At 34.9% G+C, this 19,726-nt stretch overlaps 4 protein-coding genes across 5 annotated transcripts; 2 read left to right on the top strand and 2 right to left on the bottom strand.

The window, feature by feature from the left end:
• Positions 1-234: 234 nt before the first annotated feature.
• LOC143913309 (peptide deformylase, mitochondrial-like) lies at positions 235-1,541 on the bottom strand. The gene is made up of 4 exons (XM_077433008.1): positions 1,433-1,541; positions 927-1,263; positions 740-860; positions 235-666 (listed from the first exon to the last, which is right to left on the bottom strand). The coding sequence occupies exons 2-4, from the start codon at positions 1,257-1,259 to the stop codon at positions 476-478; spliced, it is 645 nt and encodes a 214-aa protein (XP_077289134.1). The 5' UTR covers positions 1,260-1,263; positions 1,433-1,541; the 3' UTR covers positions 235-475.
• A 1,270-nt stretch (positions 1,542-2,811) lies between these two features.
• On the top strand, positions 2,812-7,182 carry Hibch (3-hydroxyisobutyryl-CoA hydrolase). Its single transcript, XM_077433006.1, has 5 exons — positions 2,812-3,051; positions 5,716-6,280; positions 6,348-6,622; positions 6,694-6,835; positions 6,918-7,182. The coding sequence occupies exons 2-5, from the start codon at positions 5,716-5,718 to the stop codon at positions 7,046-7,048; spliced, it is 1,113 nt and encodes a 370-aa protein (XP_077289132.1). The 5' UTR covers positions 2,812-3,051; the 3' UTR covers positions 7,049-7,182.
• A 330-nt stretch (positions 7,183-7,512) lies between these two features.
• On the bottom strand, positions 7,513-12,707 carry Sar1 (Secretion-associated Ras-related 1). Its single transcript, XM_077433007.1, has 5 exons — positions 12,538-12,707; positions 11,310-11,363; positions 10,825-10,944; positions 7,967-8,268; positions 7,513-7,881 (listed from the first exon to the last, which is right to left on the bottom strand). The coding sequence occupies exons 2-5, from the start codon at positions 11,350-11,352 to the stop codon at positions 7,765-7,767; spliced, it is 582 nt and encodes a 193-aa protein (XP_077289133.1). The 5' UTR covers positions 11,353-11,363; positions 12,538-12,707; the 3' UTR covers positions 7,513-7,764.
• LOC143913305 (uncharacterized) lies at positions 12,295-17,984 on the top strand. 2 transcript variants are annotated; one of them, XM_077433005.1, is made up of 5 exons: positions 14,589-14,646; positions 14,737-14,871; positions 14,933-15,065; positions 15,144-15,449; positions 15,521-17,984. In XM_077433005.1, the coding sequence occupies exons 2-5, from the start codon at positions 14,744-14,746 to the stop codon at positions 17,165-17,167; spliced, it is 2,214 nt and encodes a 737-aa protein (XP_077289131.1). In that variant the 5' UTR covers positions 14,589-14,646; positions 14,737-14,743; the 3' UTR covers positions 17,168-17,984. The 2 variants fall into 2 exon arrangements, with proteins under 2 accessions (XP_077289130.1, XP_077289131.1); XM_077433004.1 differs by having other exon boundaries at positions 12,295-14,871.
• Positions 17,985-19,726: the final 1,742 nt, after the last annotated feature.

Here is a 19,726-nt window from a genome sequence, read left to right as displayed (position 1 = left end):
TATTAATATGTGTCTGCAACAATTTTATATTTTCTTGTCCAAGTCCATCTACCGGTCATAAATAATGGTTTAAATGTCAGGTTTTTTATATATTTTATAGTATGAATCAGCGTCTACCAAAAATATGTATACTGAATTTTATTTTTATTGTCTTTATATTATATATATATGTATATTATAACTTTGCAATTCACGTATGAATCATATTTACAATTTTTGCATATATGATATATTATATAATTCGAATTTTATTCCATAATTATACACAAATAAAATATATTTATAATATTTGTTATGTCATTCATACCATATCATATGTATTATGTACATTTTTTGGTTTAATAAATACAAAAACAAGAGATAGCGTTTTACTATTCCTAAAAATAAAAAATCAAGGTGTATATTTTTAATAAAAACTTCTTTATATGATTAAAATCTTCTATTAAATTAAAAATACATTACTCTAATATAAACATTAAGGTCGAAAAGGTAAAGTAATTTTTCCACTATATTCGTTAACTTCTTTCCAACACATACAATAAAGACTTTCTTTTATCATTATATCAGTGAATACTTTCGCATCTAAATGATCTAATTCGTGTTGTGCTACCCTCGCCATCCAACCAGATAAATTTAATTTGATTTCATTGGCATTTTCATTGTATCCTGAAACAATAATAAAATTTGTTCAACGAAATTAAATTAATATTTTAACATATACAAATACAAAATTCTTTACCAGTTAATTGAATTTCATGGTAGCGAGGAACTTTAGCTGTGAACCCTCGAAAACTTTCACAAGACTCTTCAGAAATTACTTTTTTGTGAGTGATCGGCCTCACAACAGGATTTATTATAACCTGAAATCATAAAATTATGAAGGAAACAATTTTTCAAAAAATTATACAATATTAAAAACAACTAACCGTATGTGGAAAAATGGACATTTCTTTCTCTTCGAAATACTTTGTATTCAATTCTTTGTGCCCCAAATGAAATTCTAAGATTATGATACGTTTACTTATTCCGATTTGAGGTGCAGATATGCCGATCGAATTGTATGATTGCATCACATCTTTTAAACTATTAATAAGTTTTTTCGTTTGGTTTGATTTAATGTCGTGTAAGGGTAGGGGTTTCGCTATCTGCCGTAGTATTGGGTCACCCAATTGAACTACGTGAGAATGGGGTGGATTTGGCGCTTTTTTTGGACTGATTCTTGAATACCAATTCAGAAGAGTGCGAATGGGTGAATGCATATTCCTGAAAATTTCAAACATATGTACATATATACATTGGGATACATTTTTTTCCGTTACCATTTTATTGTAAATACCAAGGGCTGTCTCACAAATAACATAAAATAAAAATGTTTCACGTTTAATTACTTTGTTCTCTAAAGGTCTAAAAACTTGAAACTTAATAAACTTACTTTAAACGCCTGTCACTATAATATTTTAAAGATTTTAGTGTGCAAGGATTGCGCAAAATGAAAATCAATTTGAGGTTATGAATAGACTTCAATAAGTGACAACTTTGGCCGAAACAGTAAGTTTTTACGTTTTATTTCATTTTGGGGAAAATGTAAAATTTATTTAATTTGTTAATTTGATTCTACTTTTTTTATTAAAATGTTAAGAAAACACTCGCAATTTAATTAAAAAATAATTTTCTATTTTAAAAAAAGGTATGGCTTTATTTAAATAAATCAATCTTTTAATTATGAATAAGATAGGTATAGCTTTCAGATTATAAATAAATACCTACTTATGAACATAACAGCCGATTTATAAAATCATCGTATTTTTAACTTTTTTATTGAATATAAATTTGCTTTATTAAATATTATTAAATATCTAGAGACACCTATTTTTTCAATTTCAATAGTTCTATTTCTTTAAGACATCATTTTAAAATAGAGACTATTTCAATACTTGAACACAATTTATGACATACATGATTTCAGGACAATTTTCATATAAAAATTAAATTAAACAAAAAAATAAACATATATAAAATTTTCATTATTAAAATTTATATAAATAAATACGAAAAATTGCACAAACGTAAAATTTTAACATCTCAAAATGCTAAAAATAATTTGCATTCACAGTTCAGACATTATTTTTAAACCTTTATTTATATGATAATTAAACATGACTTTTTAGTAAAAATGTATTTTTTCCGTGCTACCTATTTTATAATTTAACTAATGACTATTCCGTGTTACCTATATTATAATTTAACTCCCAATCATCTACACATTTTTCTAATTTCGTCCACCCATCTTTCTTGCAGCCTTTCATTCGCCCTTTTACGTATTAAGGTCTGTTCATACCTATCCAGCACGACCCGAATCCTGCAAGTACGGACAGTATTCTTTAGTACATTCTATATGGACGCGCATGAATGCGTCAATGCGCATGCGCGAATGGAGTATGAATACGTCCATATAATGTACCAAAGAATACTATCCGCACTTGCATGACACCTGCAGGATATGGGTCGTGCTGGATAGGTATGAACAGACCTTTATCGAACACTCAAGCAAGGATACAATTTTATCGAAAATGAACACTACCATACAATTTCAACGACATAGGTCGAATGTGTCGTTTTGAAAGGACTATCCCATGCACGCGTCCCATGAACGCCACATGTTTTCTATGTTTAAAACTATCTAAAATAAAAGCCCACGTGCAACATTCACCGCTGTGTGATTTCGCCCTTACTAGTCGCTTGAAAATAAAGCGCCTCAATATCATTCAGTATTGTGAAGGCAACATATTATCAGTTTTATCGGAATGCCCTCATTTAAAATCCAGCTGTCAACATGCGCACACTGGTCAACAAGTGCAGCGTTTTATCCTAGATGTCACGGTGCCATTTGCCCGATTTGAATTTGGCGCGCTTAGTCGTGTTTGCGTTCGACGTGGTCGTGTTGACGCGCATTATCAATCGGAGTGACGGCTGGTGCGTCGTGTGGATCGTCGATCGTGTTCCCCATCAGCTGTACTCTATAGTCTGTAGGGTCGCCCTTCGCCCTTCGAGGTGAGACTCCGCCCCGCGCCCCATCCAACCCTCCATTTCCGTTTCCGCTTTCACTTTCACTTTCATCCCTCGCTCAGACGGTGGCGCCCTCCCGAATGCGCAACGCAACACAACACGTGCGCATTCCCTACTTCTCGCTGCATACATACATATAAGCGAATATCAACAATGGCCTGACATTGCCCTTGAACCGTGCCCCTCTGTCTAATTCATGCCATGTTCAAAACTAATATAATGCTACATATTTCACACTCATTATTACGCTTTAGCAAATGGCGACTACTATATGTGTTGTTTCATTTTATTTTTCGACAGTGTAGTTATTGGCCGCTTGAACTTAAACAATATGCTTCCTGGTTGCTATGTAGACATGACTATTGTTAACTTCATACAAAAACTTTTTTTTATCGCTCTTGCAATCAACTCTTGAAACATTTATTGTTATTTGCCATTGCCCCAATGACCATCCGCCTTTTAGTTTTTAGGGTAAACGGACTACTAGTCATATGTGAACCAGTCTCAGGACTACCGGTCGCTCTAGATCGGTCACACGTGATCACCCGTCACACTAAAATTGGTCACGAGAAAACTGGTCACACCCTAAAACTGGTCACACCTAAAAATTCGATTAATTTTTGGGTGTGACCAGTTTTTTCGTGACCAATTTTCGGGTGTGACTAGTTTTCTCGTGACGGGTGATCACGTGTGACCGATCTAGAGCGACCGATTGTCCTGTGACCGGTTCACATTTGACTAGTAATCACCGAACCAGTTTTTAGTAGTGAACTTGAGCGCCATCAAGGGCGCAAAAGATTTTCAAACATTACAGGACAACTGCCAAAAAAGCATCAAGGGGTATTTGTATGTTAACCTTTCTTTGTAGAATTCTATTGCGCAAGTACTTTTTGAGCGCCTTCGAAAATTAGGACTTCTCGAAACTGCGCTACTTTTTAGTGCATCTTTCCGGGAACCGTATTTTGGTGACCGGAAAAATGCACTCGAGATAGTTGCACTCTGGGGCAATCCCAACTTTCAAAGATGCTCAAGAAGAACTAACGCAATAGAATTCCACCAAAAAGCGTCAAGGGGTATTTGTATGTTATCCAAGGGTGCTAACCTTTTTTTGTGGAATTCCATTGCGTAAGTACTTTTTGAGCGCCTTTGAAAATTAGGACTTCTCGAAACTGCGCTACTTTTCAGTGCAATTTGGTGCAACTTTCCGGAAACCGTTTATTTTATCATGATGGCATCATCATATTCATATTATATAATATTCTACTATTCTGTCTGTGTATCTGAGATAACGCTCGCCGTAATATAATAGTCGTTTATACAAATGTACGTCACAGTTCGATAACGAATATGGGATACATCGCAGTACGCAATGCCAACAAAATGTACGAATATAATATCGAAAGAAAAAAACTTCTATATATACTGTTTGCTACCAATGTTTCCTCTAGGCAAATTAGTTTCTGAGCATTTAGTTAAATAAGAATTAAAAAAAAAATTAAAGAAATTATTTTACGTCCTTACAATGTTGCAACACATTGCACGAATGTGACAGCATGCTCGGTTCTCGCAAGTCTCACGTTACATCGGATTGTCTACGATTAGTACATTTTTAATGTATTTTTTCATGCACATTCAAAATCTCCCCAAATCCCATCAATCACCTCCTGGAGTGTTTTCGGCGATATTTTATCCTTGTATTGACAGTGATCGATAATGGTAATTGCCATATTTGAAGAAATTTAGAAGAAAGTTGTTGAAATAATAAGGTCGTACGAATTAACAATGAACTGTGAACGCCCCCCTTTTTTTCTGAAAGGCACGAAGACGTGCCGTGCCGTTCCCATCAGTGTGTTTTCACCTCTATACTCGTTTCTATGTTGGTCAAGACTTAATTTGCAACATAAGCCTAAACTGAACCAAACTCCTATTGACTTAGTATATTGAAAAGCTAATAAGAATAGGTGAACTGATCTTCATAACTTTGAAACACAAAAAAACCATTCTAATGCAAACAAGAGCATAATATAAAACATAATTTTCTTTCATAGTTCCGGTATGAATGCCAGTTTGATCATTCAAATCGGATTCATTAATTTATTCAGTCGTATTGTGTTACAAAAATGTCATGTCCTTGTAACCAATCAGTTGACATTACGTATACTATTTTTTTGTTTACTGTACCCAAATTTTTACTCCGAGTAAATCTACATACAGTCTTATTAGCTTTGATATGTTTTTATATATAGATTATAACCTTTTTTATTTATATTATTAAGTTTTTTATTTACATATACATATAATAGGTGAAAGTGGTCATTCTCTTTTTTTGTAGTCATGGTCAAAAGGCGGCACAACCGTGACTAAAAAATTGTGGATTTTTTCATTAGTTGCTATCATCTTATCAAGTTTGGAAAAATCTGATCTTGAACGCATTTTTTTTCATAAAGGTTCGCTTCCATCGTATTACATGAACTCATTATCTCGAAAAAACATTAGATAAAAGCGTACAAACAAATAACCAAGTACTTTGTCCATTTTATCTTGTGACCGTTGAATAAAGTTTATTATAAATTCAACAGTGCGCAAAAGACTATCTAAATTTTAGCATATTTTCACATGTATAATTTACTTTACTCGAATATATTTCAGATGTTTTCTTTGAAGGCATCGCGATGTGCAATCGCGTTAACCAACATGTCTCTGAGGACCAACATGTCCTCTACGGCGACTGATTCTGTGATATTCGAGTCGGTGAATAAAACCGGCATAGTGACATTGAACCGACCGAAAACCCTGAACGCTCTCGATCTTCCCATGGTGAATGAAATATATCCAAAGTTGAGAAATTGGGAAACCCAGAAGAAACTTGTGATCATCAAGGGGGCCGGAGAGAAGGCATTCTGTGCCGGTGGAGATGTGCGAGCCGTCACAGATGCTGCCAAGAAGGGCGAAAGGCTCGGCGAGGACTTTTTCAGAGAAGAGTACAAATTGAATAGACTCATAGGCAACTACAGCATTCCTTACGTAGCATTTATCGACGGGATCACGATGGGCGGAGGCTTGGGTCTCTCAGTACACGGCCAGTACAGAGTAGCGACTGAAAGGACGATGATTGCGATGCCTGAAACACAAATAGGATTATTCCCCGACGTCGGAGGCACTAATTTCTTACCGAGACTACCGGGAAACTTAGGACTTTACCTGGGATTGACAGGTAAGTCCTTAAATATTCCCAATACCGCCGTGGAATAAATAAATTAAAAATTACTCTCACATGATAGGTCAAAGATTGAAAGGGAAAGACGTATTGAAATCTGGCATAGCTACTCATTTTGTGCAAAGCAGTAAACTGCCGGAGCTTCAAACGCTTTTAACGAGAACTGAAAATCCGACCGAAGTGTACAATCTTTTGAATAAATTCAATGATCCGTCTGGAGAATTTTCACTGCAAGAAAATATGAAACAAATCACTTATTGCTTTGCGGCAGCGACTATAGAAGAAATTTTCGAAAGATTGGAAAAGGACGAATCTGAATGGGCGAAAAAAACCACACAGGTAAGAATGTTAATCAAATAACTTGCAATGAATCTACGCAGCATGTACATATTTAATTTTTTTTAATTCAGACGCTACACAAAATGTCACCAGGAAGCTTGAAAATAACTTTACGAGCACTGCAGCGCGGGTCTCAATTAGACCTGACACAATGTCTTCAAATGGAATACAGATTAGCCTGCCGAGCTCTCGTCAACAAAGACTTCATCGAAGGTACCAACACAATTCCATTTCAAATCTAAATAACGACACATTTTCAACGAGTAATTAATCAACATACCTATTCTATTTCCAGGAGTAAGAGCTCTCTTGATCGACAAGGACAACACTCCTAAATGGGATCCGGCAACTTTGAAAGACGTTACAGACGAATACATAGAAAGCTACTTTAAAAAACTGCCAGCGGACAACGAATTGAAATTCTAAAACAAATTGTGTGCCATTAAATATTTATATTTTGATATCAACTTTTTTAATAACATTATACTTTTCAAGGTCCTACTGTATATTTTTAAAATAAAACCAAACTTAAGCAACAATCAATGCACGTTTATTTTTTTATCTTAAATTTTCAGTAAAAAAAAAAACAAATTCCACACATCCCTGCGAAGTAACAAATCATATAAATATATACTGAATTAGATACAAAGTATAAGAAATGCTCGGTGATCTTGATCGCTGCTTAAATTGAGCAGATATGACAAGAGCGGGATGATGATACACAAGTAAAATATTCATAAAATAATAAATAAATGAGTTTTTATATTTATATATATACATATATATATAAATAAATATATACATATATATATATATATGTAGTCTTACCAAACCCAACCAAAAGATACAGGCCAAAAATGCATTATTTAGATATAAAAAAAACCTATTTTGACAAATACAAAATATATATAAATAAAAAGTACATTGACTAACATTCAAACGGCTGCCGGAGCAGAAATTAAGTTTTCAATAAGAAGAATAACGAAAAACCAAACTGTTGCAAAACACTTCACTTGAAGGTAAGAACATTTTGAATTGCACGGAACATCATGCTTATCTTGAGTATACAGCCCTTGTTAAGTCTTTAATATTGTGTTACTTTTATTTAGTTTGTATATACGGTTGGTGAGATTTGAGATGTTTCAGTCTATATACTGTGCCAACCAACGGAATCCCTCTCCGTACCCCTGTCTTTTAAGAACAGAACACATGAACAGCTCCAACGGACGACCGGCCAACTCCGATCGCGACACTTTGCTCTGAAAACACAAAAAAAACAAGACAATTATAACAACCGTTTCAACATTGATCACAGAAATATGTAGTAATAAAAAATCCTCTTACCTTTCCAGTCGTCTGTTGGTAAAGGGCGAAGAACTGTCTGAGTTCGTCTTCGCTAGCTGCTCCAACTTTATCAATTTTATTGCCTAAAATAAGGACAGGACAGTTGGCGAGCGTTTCATCGGTAAGTAGCGAGTCCAGTTCGGCTTTGGATTCCGGTAATCGGGCACGATCGCAAGCATCGACTAAGAAGACGATCGCGTCTACAGCGGGGAAGTAATCTCTCCACACTCGACGTGCTTGCGTGTGACCGCCGAGATCGAACGTCGTGAACCGCATGTTTCCGATTGACAACTCTTCAGATGCTGAAAAACAAACATCGAACGATTAATTGGAATCGACACATCGCTAACGGTAACGAAGAAAACAATAAACTACGGCACTTGAATGTGAAAACAATACACAGGGATATACAATCTCACGTACAGAACCAGTTCCTATTGTTAATTAACCCTTTGAGTGCTGACGTCTTTATTGTTGAAAGCCAGCCGGGCTGAAAATTTCGCCAACAATTCAACAACTAGAATTATTTAGAAATCCAATAGAAAGCAGGTATAAAAATTGTGGCTAATTCAAACACTACTCTAGGTAACTACCGCTGAGGATTTCGAGTTTTGTAAGGTGTGTTTAGACTCTAATATATCTTGCAACAATATAAAATAAGCAAAAGAAGTCTATTAATGAATGTATTTTTCCAAAACTAGTTCCATCTTCTTCATTGCTGTTAACCGTCTTCTATGGAAGCTTTGGGCGACAAGGGTATAGCGCGGCTGTCTTCCATGGGGACGCGACATTTTGTCGTTGAACCTTTTGGACTTGCATCAATTGTCTTCCATAGAATTTCTGAACTTTGCACGGGATTTTGAGGCTTGTATGCGCCTATTTCAACTGTTTTAACCCATTTGAACCCACGCGGTCAGTTATGAACTTACACGATAGTATGCCATCACCAACATCTAACCGCTTGGTTAGATGTTGGTGATGAATTTTAAGAAAGTCACACGAAATTAAATCAGTTCCTTTTGGAGTTTTGAGGCAATAACATCGAGCGCTTTTCGACTTGCAGATATGTCGAAGAGAAAACATACGTAAGTTTTTTTATTTTTACATATTTTTTATTTATCTTTATGTTTCTAATACAGTAGGACTTATTGTATAATATGCATAAGAGAAATTGCGTTTATATATCTCATATTCCTGAAAAAAAAAAATCATAAGTCGACAGAGTCGTATATGACTGCTTGGGATAATGACATATTTTTTTCCAGAGAATGCAATTTTACTACTGCAGAGATACGGGAAGAAATTGATAATTGGGACGAGTCTCAACTTCCGGATTCCATATACATACATATTACCACCCCTGGAAACTGATATTCGGTTAAAGAAAAAAGTAGGGTGGAAATCAATCAACCATTTAGTATAAATATGTATAATAAATATATGGGTGGGGTTAATCAAATGTATAACCATATTTCTAACTATAACATAAGTATTAGAGGGAAAAAATGGTACATGCCTATTCTGTTTTGGAACATCGATGTAGCTGTGAATAACGCTTGGATTCTTAGCAAAAGTTTTGGTTGTAAACTTGATAAATTAGGATTTATCAGACAGGTAACAGAGACGTTGTGCAAGTGTTATGGTCAAAAACGAAAACAATTGGTCCCATTCAGACCCGGCAAAGTTAATCAAAATCAAAAGGAAGTTGGAAGACATTTGATATTGGTCAAACAGAAAAGGAGAAATTGTGGACACTGTAAAAATAAAACGTTTTCCGCTTGTGATAACTGTGAAATTCCATTGCATGACAAATGTTTTGTACCGTATCATAATAATTAATTATTTTGTCTTCATGTATTTTGTTTTTACGACTTTTGAACCCAAAATCCCTATCCTATAAAAAATATTTCCCATGAAATAACTCAAAGATTTTGGAAAATAAACGAAAAAATAGTCCTGTGCACATGGGAAATGTGTTTTCACGCGAGCTCTGGGTTCAAATGGGTTAAGGTTCAAAATTGGTTGAATATATTACTGTGAGTTGAATGCCATCTATTCAATTTGCTTAAAATGAATATATACCAGTCAAAATTAGTTTTTTGTGGAACCATACTGAAACCTCGTTTATGTGACGTCACGTCTGTTGACCAATGGCGACGATACGTCTCAATTGTATGAAGAATAATTATTTGACAATTAAGTCAAAACTACGAGATATATTATGTATTTTATTATTTAAAATAATACTTTATGTGTTAATTAACATATCTGGTTACTTGAGTAAATATTAAAATCTGTATTTAAGGTCGAAAACTCGATTGCCAAATTCGCGAAAAAGGTGCCGTGTACAGGGCTTGTTCGCTATATTTATTGCCGCGGGCAAAGGGTTAAAAGTAATGCTCACAATCTAAAATATTCGGCAGTTAGGGATTTCAATCGGGTGATTCTGCTATGGTTATAAATTCAGAAATTCCGCTGTAAGCCAGTCTTCATAAACGTTGACAAATGAATGACATGGATTACACGACCCATGTTCAATGCATTTTTTTTTCAATGCTACCTGGAAAAGCTTAGCGGGTAGTAATCTTGTTTACTTTATACATGTTCAAAATACACCGCCTATCAGCATTCTTCAGGTCCATGGACTTGTTGGCAAAACGCCGATCGGCGTTGTTCAGCATTCAAAGGGTTAACTTCTGAGCTACTTGAAAATCTATATTAAATCGTTTACATGTTAACCGCAGATCCTTCAGTATAGGTATCCACTTAAGAAGAGTCGATCCATAATGCAATAATTCTAAACAATGTTATATGCATCTACATCTATGTACATAAGTTAGATTAAAAGCGATGCTTACTGGGATGCAATGTTGGCACATGTTGAGCAAGCCTGTCATCTTTAAGCATGTGAAGAAGTGTTGTTTTGCCAGCATTATCAAGCCCTAGAAACAGCAATTTGCCGGATTTCTTCCATAGTCCTACACGAACAAACAAACACATGCAGTTAGTTCTCGTTAAGAATTAAACAAAAAAAAAAATGCTCACGAGTGATCGATGAGTTTGCTTCGCATTCAATGCTGTTATCGTAGGCGGACTGATCCAATGGATGAATCAATCCTTCTTTGAGAAGCCGATCAATCAGCATTCTTTTTCCGGAATGTTTAAGGCCAGCAAATACGTATCGTTTTCGCTTCGTAAGTCCTAAAGTCGATACAAGCATTAAAGCTTCATTCTTATCATAATTACGTGCTCGGACGATAGTTGATTAATTGAACACGAACGTAAGCCAGATTTCAATTATATAGTAATTTCAATAGATAACAATGTGTTTTTTTTAACTCACCTAAATATCCTAACACACCGGTGAACCAATCCCAAATAAACATTTTGTCTGAATCTGAAATACAAATGACACATAAATTGAGCAATTTTTTATTATAAAAAAACCGAATGAAATCGTGTTATATTATAAATGTCAGAGTAAGAATCATATCCCAATATTATAATGCATATAACAATGAACTTCGATCGATACAAAGTTCAAGATAGTTTACGATTTATATATAGAAGTGTACGGACAATGAATTCGCCTCGAAGGAATTCCTTTATCTAACACTTTCACACAATTTTTGATAAATGTGTGTCATGTTTTGAATTAATCATAATATTCAGCACTAGAAAGTGTGCAAAATTGTTTATTTTTTAAAACTTAATCCTTAATATATGTACGTATCTTATTAAAGATATGTTGAAATAATGGATCCATATTATGGGTACTTTTAACATCCACAACTTCATCACTCTTTACATATTAGGCAATATAAAGTTGAAATTTAGTTTAACAACGGCAATAATATATGTAATACAGTATTTTAAAATTGAGCTGAGTACAGTTGGAATCGAATTGGAATATAATTGCGTATCAAATTAGAAATAAATCGCATATGCACAATAGAACATGTTATCATTTTGCATTGCGTTTCGATTCTAACAAAGAAACGAACGAGCATATTAAAAATAATTAAAAAACAAAATTTTAAATAATGTAAAAAAAAAAAACAAAAGAATGCACGATTTATGTCACATTTCGCGCCATAAATGTCACACAGCTGATTCTTCGAACGAGACGCGCACGTACTTACTAGATGCAAATGATGATTTTACGAGGCGTATGTTTTGCAAATTGGTATGCAATTGCGAAACGGAATTTCATGCAAATGTATGTAATTGACGAACATACAAAACGGCGCGATGTGACATTCGAAGGTTGGGGGGGAGGGGGGAAGATTCGAGCGGGGAGGAGGGGAGGGGAGGGGGAATGACGTGACACGACGCTGACGAGGTCGTATTCGTGATCGTATTCGCTTCCGTGTCGCCTACGAATCTCATAGTCGTCGTCAGAGTGCGAGTGCAAAATCGAGTGCGGGGGGTGGAGAGGCGAGGGGTGGGGCCGACGCTCTGTCACAGTGGGGCAGACAGGGCGGGGTGCGCGACTCGACTCTGGGGAAAGTGAACAGGAGTGGGGTGTAGGTGTTGTGGGGAGTTTGTTGGTGGGTGTGTGGTGTGGGTACCTGAAGTGTGTCCGAGGGTCAGAGAGCGAAGAGTTGAGGGGCGAGGGGCGAGGGGCGAGGTGGTCTCCCGGTGACGTCAGCGGCGGCCACGCACGTTGCAAATGTACTGTAGACTGGAGCTGCCGCTACGGCTGCACCCGTCGACGCTCGCCTTTTACCGCACGCTCTGCAACTCCTCTACTTCCACATCACTCGAATGCAAATCGACAACACGACGCTCTCCGCTCTCGTTTCACTTTCGTTATTACTCCCCCCGAGTCCGAATAGAATCGCTCGTATTCCCACGCACGATTACTCTGTCCAATTCTGATGCGATCATTATTTCGTCGTTGTTTCCAGAAAAACGGGACTATTGTAAAAATAGGGAGCTCAAATATATAAATAGACGTTCCGATGCGAGATCAGCTAGAAAATTATAAAGTCACTTTATATGAAATTTTGGAGTAGTTTTATTTCAACGAAAGAGCGACCAATGAAATGTTGTTGAAAACTACCGGTTGATCGCAAAATATAATCGTAAGTTTTTCTCGAAAATGAAACAAAAGATCCTTTTTTAATTTTAGATTTATTGAATTTTATAAATACGGTATACAAAAGGTACTTGTAATGAACGGATTTACGCGCGTCTTTATGCAGAGGGCGTTATACGTCGTTATTCTTCCAAGAGTCGAGTTATGTAGAAACGTGGACTAACCTTGGGATAGTTATATATATAAGTATATAGTCGGGGAGGTTCCTGACTGCAAGTCGTCTGCGTTGATAACAGCTTCCTCGTCGTCTCACGGCTGAGGTTTCTCCGGAAACAGCGTGAGGAATGCAGGGGAAGTTGTGCTGGAACTCAGGGGAGGGAGTGATGCTACACTCGACCTCGCGGCGGTTCTTCAGCACGGATGGTGATGGATCTCTGGGCCCCGTCTCCCCCTGGAGACGTGCACAGGAGAGATATTTCTTCGACGGGAGGTCGCGTGTGAGAGGGCGCGCGCTACATGCGCGTGCGCCTATATAGCTTTTCCCTGGGTGGCCACTCGAAATAAAGGGCGAGTGTTGCCCTATGGGACGATGGGAAAACGTCGCGTTACATATTTTAATGATTTGTTATCTATATCTATCTAAAAACATATATAAAAATTAATGTCTGACTGTGTCTCGAATGACTAAGTCCACACTACCGATATCTACACCCAATATTTTCGAATTTTCCATATTAAGTTCCCATATTACCCGTGGTTGCTATTTAGGAACTGGTTATGGAAAAATTCGTAAATATCGGGTGTAGATATCGGTAGTGTGGACGTAGCCAATGAGCTCCTAAGCCACTGAATCGATTACGATGGAACTTTCAGGATTTGTTGTATGCATGCCGGGAAGATTACTGTGAAAAAAAACGGAAAAAAACCTCTTAATAATAATATTCGTAATTGCGATTTTACTGACGCGAAAGTAAAGCTATCCTCCCGTCTTCAACGCATCTCACCGCGAGTGTGACAATAATCGCGCCACGCCTACTTCACACTACTACGGAAACGGGAACGGAAATAAGAACAGGAACGGGAACGGGAATTGTAAGCGTTACTGTGGCATTGCAACGCATGCCGGGTTCAGCTATTCATATAATAGCACTATCGATGATCATGTCAACGTTTTTCGAAGCCACATATCCCTTTATTATTGTTCATATTTTCTCAATTAAACTATCTAAACTTTTTGTATTTGCATTTATTCTCCAATACTTATTTGTACACTTCTGCTTTTAATAAGCTTTATGGCTTTAAGTATTTTTTTTTTGTCAACTCTTGCTTCATAATATCTTTTTTAGTATTTGAAGTTGGTACTGGGTCAAAAATCTTGTTGTGATACACTGGCGCCGCATATACCCGTAACCTCCGCAGAGTTGTCATGCGCTGTCATGCATATACACCTCTCACTCGTGCTCATAGTGAGAGAGTGAGATGCGTTATGTGTTTCTGCTATTCGCCAACAGGCGTTCTAGTGGCGCGCTGTCGGTCATTTGATATGCTCAACGGTCAAAGTGAAAAATCGGCCATTTCACCTCACAACGATTGGGTCACCATTAGGAGAGAGATTCTTTTGCTGTCGTTACTCTACATAGTGCGTGGTGTTCATTTTCATACACCTCAACATGGACCTCAAATTTCCTGAGAAATATAAGTATAAGGTGGATTCGATTTCGGACGATAGGTTGTCGATGAAGATCTTTGCTGAAATCCACGACATTGACGGTTGTGCCGACTGGGTTTCTTTGTATGCCCAACTTACGAATTCGAGGTGGATTGTATCCCAGTCGAGAGGCGATGGCGGAAAATACGTTTGCAGGCAAGTTCCTATTACCTATATCTATACAAATTTAAGCGTTACTTATGCCTTTTTTTTACAGAAAATATTATAAATGCCAATTCAGCCGTAAAAATAAAAAGTTGAAAAAAATAAATTTTGACTGTTTAGCGTCTATTAACATTATAGTGAAATATATGAATACACGTACTAGATATCTTTACCAACACGTGAAGGTAAAAAATACATAGTATTTTATACTTTTATTTCAAAAAAATTTATTTATATTTCTTTTACTTTTTTGTTTATTTTAGGATAATTTTCCTGCCATAATAACCATTAATTTACAACATTCCCATGATACGGAGAGTGCCGAAGCTCTCACTTCGTTAGCTCCGTCTTCTGCCACATTTGATAGATTTCAATGCTATTTTCACAGCAAAATGAGTGTGGCAGAAGCAATTCGAGAGCATGCTGCATTTCTTAAAGAAGAATTTGGGGATGATGATAAATTAATGGTGAATGGTACATTCAACCCCAAAAGTAGGACAGTCGCCCATTGGCATGAAAAATGGAAGAAAAATCATTTAGGTGATACAACTGCTCCTGGAATGATCAAGGTAATACAATTTATTGCAATGAACATGACACAAGGTTGTGTACATAATAAATTTTGATTTTTTTTGTACAGAAAATATATGACACTATTGAAGCGATGGAGAAAGTAGGGGCTGCAAAGATTAAATTCATTGAAGATCCATTCACCGTTTGCATTATGACTCCATTGATGGAAAGAGCTTCAAATTTACAATCAACAAAGGACATAATTTTCATCGACTCGACTTCATCATGCGATCTGCAGCAAAACACTATCACATTTGTCTTAACAGAAAGTGTGGTAGGTGCTGTGCCGTTAGCTGTCATTATTACCAAAGGGCAAACAACTGCCGAGTATTCATCGGCATTTACTCTATTAAAAGATTTCTTGGGGGACATAAATCCTCGGTATATTATGACCGATGATTCTAATGCCGAACGCTCAGCTCTTAGTGGTATTTTTAAGGACTCAAAACTAGTGTTATGTGCTTTTCATATTTCGCAAGCGGTTTGGAGGTGGCTCTGGGATGCTAAACATGGCATTTTAATAGAGGACAGGAAAATATTACATAAATTTTTTAAAAATATACTTATTTCAAGTAGCGAACCTGAAGCCGATATAGCTTTAATTGAGTTAAATAATTCTAGAATATGCCAAAAATATTTACAGTGGATTAAATATGTTGAAAAGTATTGGGAACGTAGAGAGAGTTGGTGCTTCGCATATCGAAATCAATTTACACGTGGCAACCAAACAAACAATTACGCCGAGATAACTGTTCGGATTTTTAAGGACATTGTATTGAATAGATGTAAAGCTTTCAATGCAGTAGACATTATAGGCTATGTTTGCGTTGAAATGAACCGATATTATAAGGACCGGTTAATGGATTTCGCACACGGTAGAAATGCAGCTAAGAAGCATATTTTAAATCCTTTCACTAAAAAAATTACATATCTCACAAAAGACAACATAGTTGAGAGTGACAATGGTTTCGTTTACATTGTCCCCAGTCAAAAAATTCCAAATTTAGTATACGAAGTAGATATTAGATTAGAATGTTGTACTTGCAATACTGGATATCTAGGAAATATGTGCAAACACCAAGCTGGAGTCATTGCTTTGTTTCACAATGTGAAAGAAAAGACTCTAGAAAATAGATACAGTATTGCAGTATTAGCGTTAGGCGACAAGGCTAACACTAAAGAATTTTATAAACCATTAGAAAAACATCCTACTTTAGAACAGTTTTCATCTTCATCTTCGACTGACATTCAACAGCCTTCGCCTTCATCTTCGACTGACATTCAACAGCCTTTAATTTCAAGTGTTCTTATTGAACAGCTTTCTTCCACTTCAGAATGCATTCACAATATTATTGCCCCTGTACAAGATGATCAGGAAATTTTGAATTGGGAACGTGAAACTTTTGATAAACTAAATAAAAACTTATCAATATATCATCGTAAAAAGATTTTTTCTGCAATTGAAAAATGCAAAAATCCATCAGATTACATAGCAATAGCAGATCGCTTTTCAGAAAGAAAACTAATTAAAAAGCACTACAGAGCCCCAATAAACGTTCAACCAACAGCAGTTGCCAGGAGGCGATCTGGCGTTACTAGAGGTAACAAAAGATTAAGTTCTGGACGCCCCGCATTGGTGGGTGTTCAAAAGAAGAAGAAAAGACGACATAATTTGGCTGAAAACATATCATTAAATAGACCTAACGCTGTGTGACATTAATTATTACTCATTAATCATAATCTATGTGTTTTATGCATTTTTTCTTGTTAGCCTTATTGATTAAGCAATCTAATATCTATCTCGTATATATATGTAGACGTTTAAACAGATCACCTTTTTTATCTAACTTTTTTTCAAAAATTGATACTTTTCGAAAATTTTAAACTTTTGCATATCTTAAATAATATTCACAACTCGAAGTATATTTTTACTCATCCTACCGTGAACGGAATTCAATAAATTTAAAATTTTACTACCGTTTATTTCATCTGCGACATGTCTTTAAGGTCTCTATCATCTTTAGAAATTCGAATACTAATTTTAGCTTAATTGGTTTGATTAGAACGCTTTATTGGTCACAATGTACTAAATACCAACTCTCCTTCCGTTTCCAATATTTTCAAACGTAATCTTCTATAGTGTATTTTTTTTGTAACCACAATAGAATTTAACTTTGCAGTATTGATTATTTTTCTTTTGATATATTGTATATATGTATAATATGCACGCCCTTTTATAATGAAATGTTTACTATCAATAAGCCACCTCTATATTGACTGCCTAACGTGGAAGGCGCATATCGGTAGCTTAGACTCTTGGAGCAACGGTCGCCAACCAGGTCGGCGAGACAATTTTGATGTAATTATAACAATACTTTGTCCTTTATCCTTGTCCACGCTTTTTGAAAGCTATTATTTTGCTATAGTTAATCCTTTATGCACTTAATAATTTTTAATACTAATTCTCTTTCGATAAACTAATTTAAAATGTTTTTTTGCATTTTTCATAATGAATATACATATTGTTGATTTACTATAATTTTTCAATCATTATACAGTCACTATATTAACATTAACGATATCCAATTTTTTGCGTATTATTTGCGAAATATATTGCGAATTAGTTACTATTTCATATTTATAATTTTAATTTTATAAAAAAAATCATGGTTTTAATCTATGGGATTTGAAATTTTGAGTTTAGTGTTCTGTAAGGTCCGAAAGGTTGACGATTGTTGTTTTAGAGTTGGGAAAAATATTACTAAGGCTTTGCAATAGGTGTTGTTTCCCAAGTCTCTGAAAAGATTGAATGCTGTTAAGTGTTCGTTATTTGTTTGACCTTTGGTAATGTAATGAAGTGTAAGTTGTTGTTTTACTTATATTGTTTATCTATAATGTTTTAGATATTATATAATATATATATATATATATATATATATATATATATATATATATATATATATATATATATATATATACATATATATATACATATATATATATATATATATATATATATATATATATATATATATATATATATATATATATATATATATATATATATGTTTTAATATTTCCGGTCGCACCTGGGGAACAAAACACTACTTATTCTAACATGAGTTCACCACCGTTCTCGAGCCTGTTTGCAATTGAGAAACAAAAGATTACTCCATCTAAGCCGACTAAGACGACCTCAGATACACCGGCCAACACTATTCCCCTTTGCTAACCCCAATTTTCAAAAATTTGTGTAAATCTCTATTAATTTAATCTATTATTTTCTTTAGTGTTCTGTAAGGTCCGAAAGGTTGACGATTGTTGTTTTAGAGTTGGGAAAAATATTACTAAGGCTTTGCAATAGGTGTTGTTTCCCAAGTCTCTGAAAAGATTGAATGCTGTTAAGTGTTCGTTATTTGTTTGACCTTTGGTAATGTAATGAAGTGTAAGTTGTTGTTTTACTTATATTGTTTATCTATAATGTTTTAGATATTATATAATATATATATATATATATATATATATATATATATATATATATATATATATATATATATATACATATATATATATATATATATATATATATATATATATATATATATATATATATATATATATATATGTTTTAATATTTCCGGTCGCACCTGGGGAACAAAACACTACTTATTCTAACATGAGTTCACCACCGTTCTCGAGCCTGTTTGCAATTGAGAAACAAAAGATTACTCCATCTAAGCCGACTAAGACGACCTCAGATACACCGGCCAACACTATTCCCCTTTGCTAACCCCAATTTTCAAAAATTTGTGTAAATCTCTATTAATTTAATCTATTATTTTCTTTAGTGTTCTGTAAGGTCCGAAAGGTTGACGATTGTTGTTTTAGAGTTGGGAAAAATATTACTAAGGCTTTGCAATAGGTGTTGTTTCCCAAGTCTCTGAAAAGATTGAATGCTGTTAAGTGTTCGTTATTTGTTTGACCTTTGGTAATGTAATGAAGTGTAAGTTGTTGTTTTACTTATATTGTTTATCTATAATGTTTTAGATATTATATAATATATATATATATATATATATATATATATATATATATATATATATATATATATATATATATATATATATATATACATATATATATATATATATATATATATATATATATATATATATATATATATATATATATATGTTTTAATATTTCCGGTCGCACCTGGGGAACAAAACACTACTTATTCTAACATGAGTTCACCACCGTTCTCGAGCCTGTT

The sequence above is a fragment of the Arctopsyche grandis genome, chromosome 6 (genome assembly GCF_051622035.1).
Source record: "Arctopsyche grandis isolate Sample6627 chromosome 6, ASM5162203v2, whole genome shotgun sequence".
NCBI lineage: Eukaryota > Metazoa > Arthropoda > Insecta > Trichoptera > Hydropsychidae > Arctopsyche > Arctopsyche grandis.
This window is presented reverse-complemented; position numbering and strand designations above follow the sequence as displayed.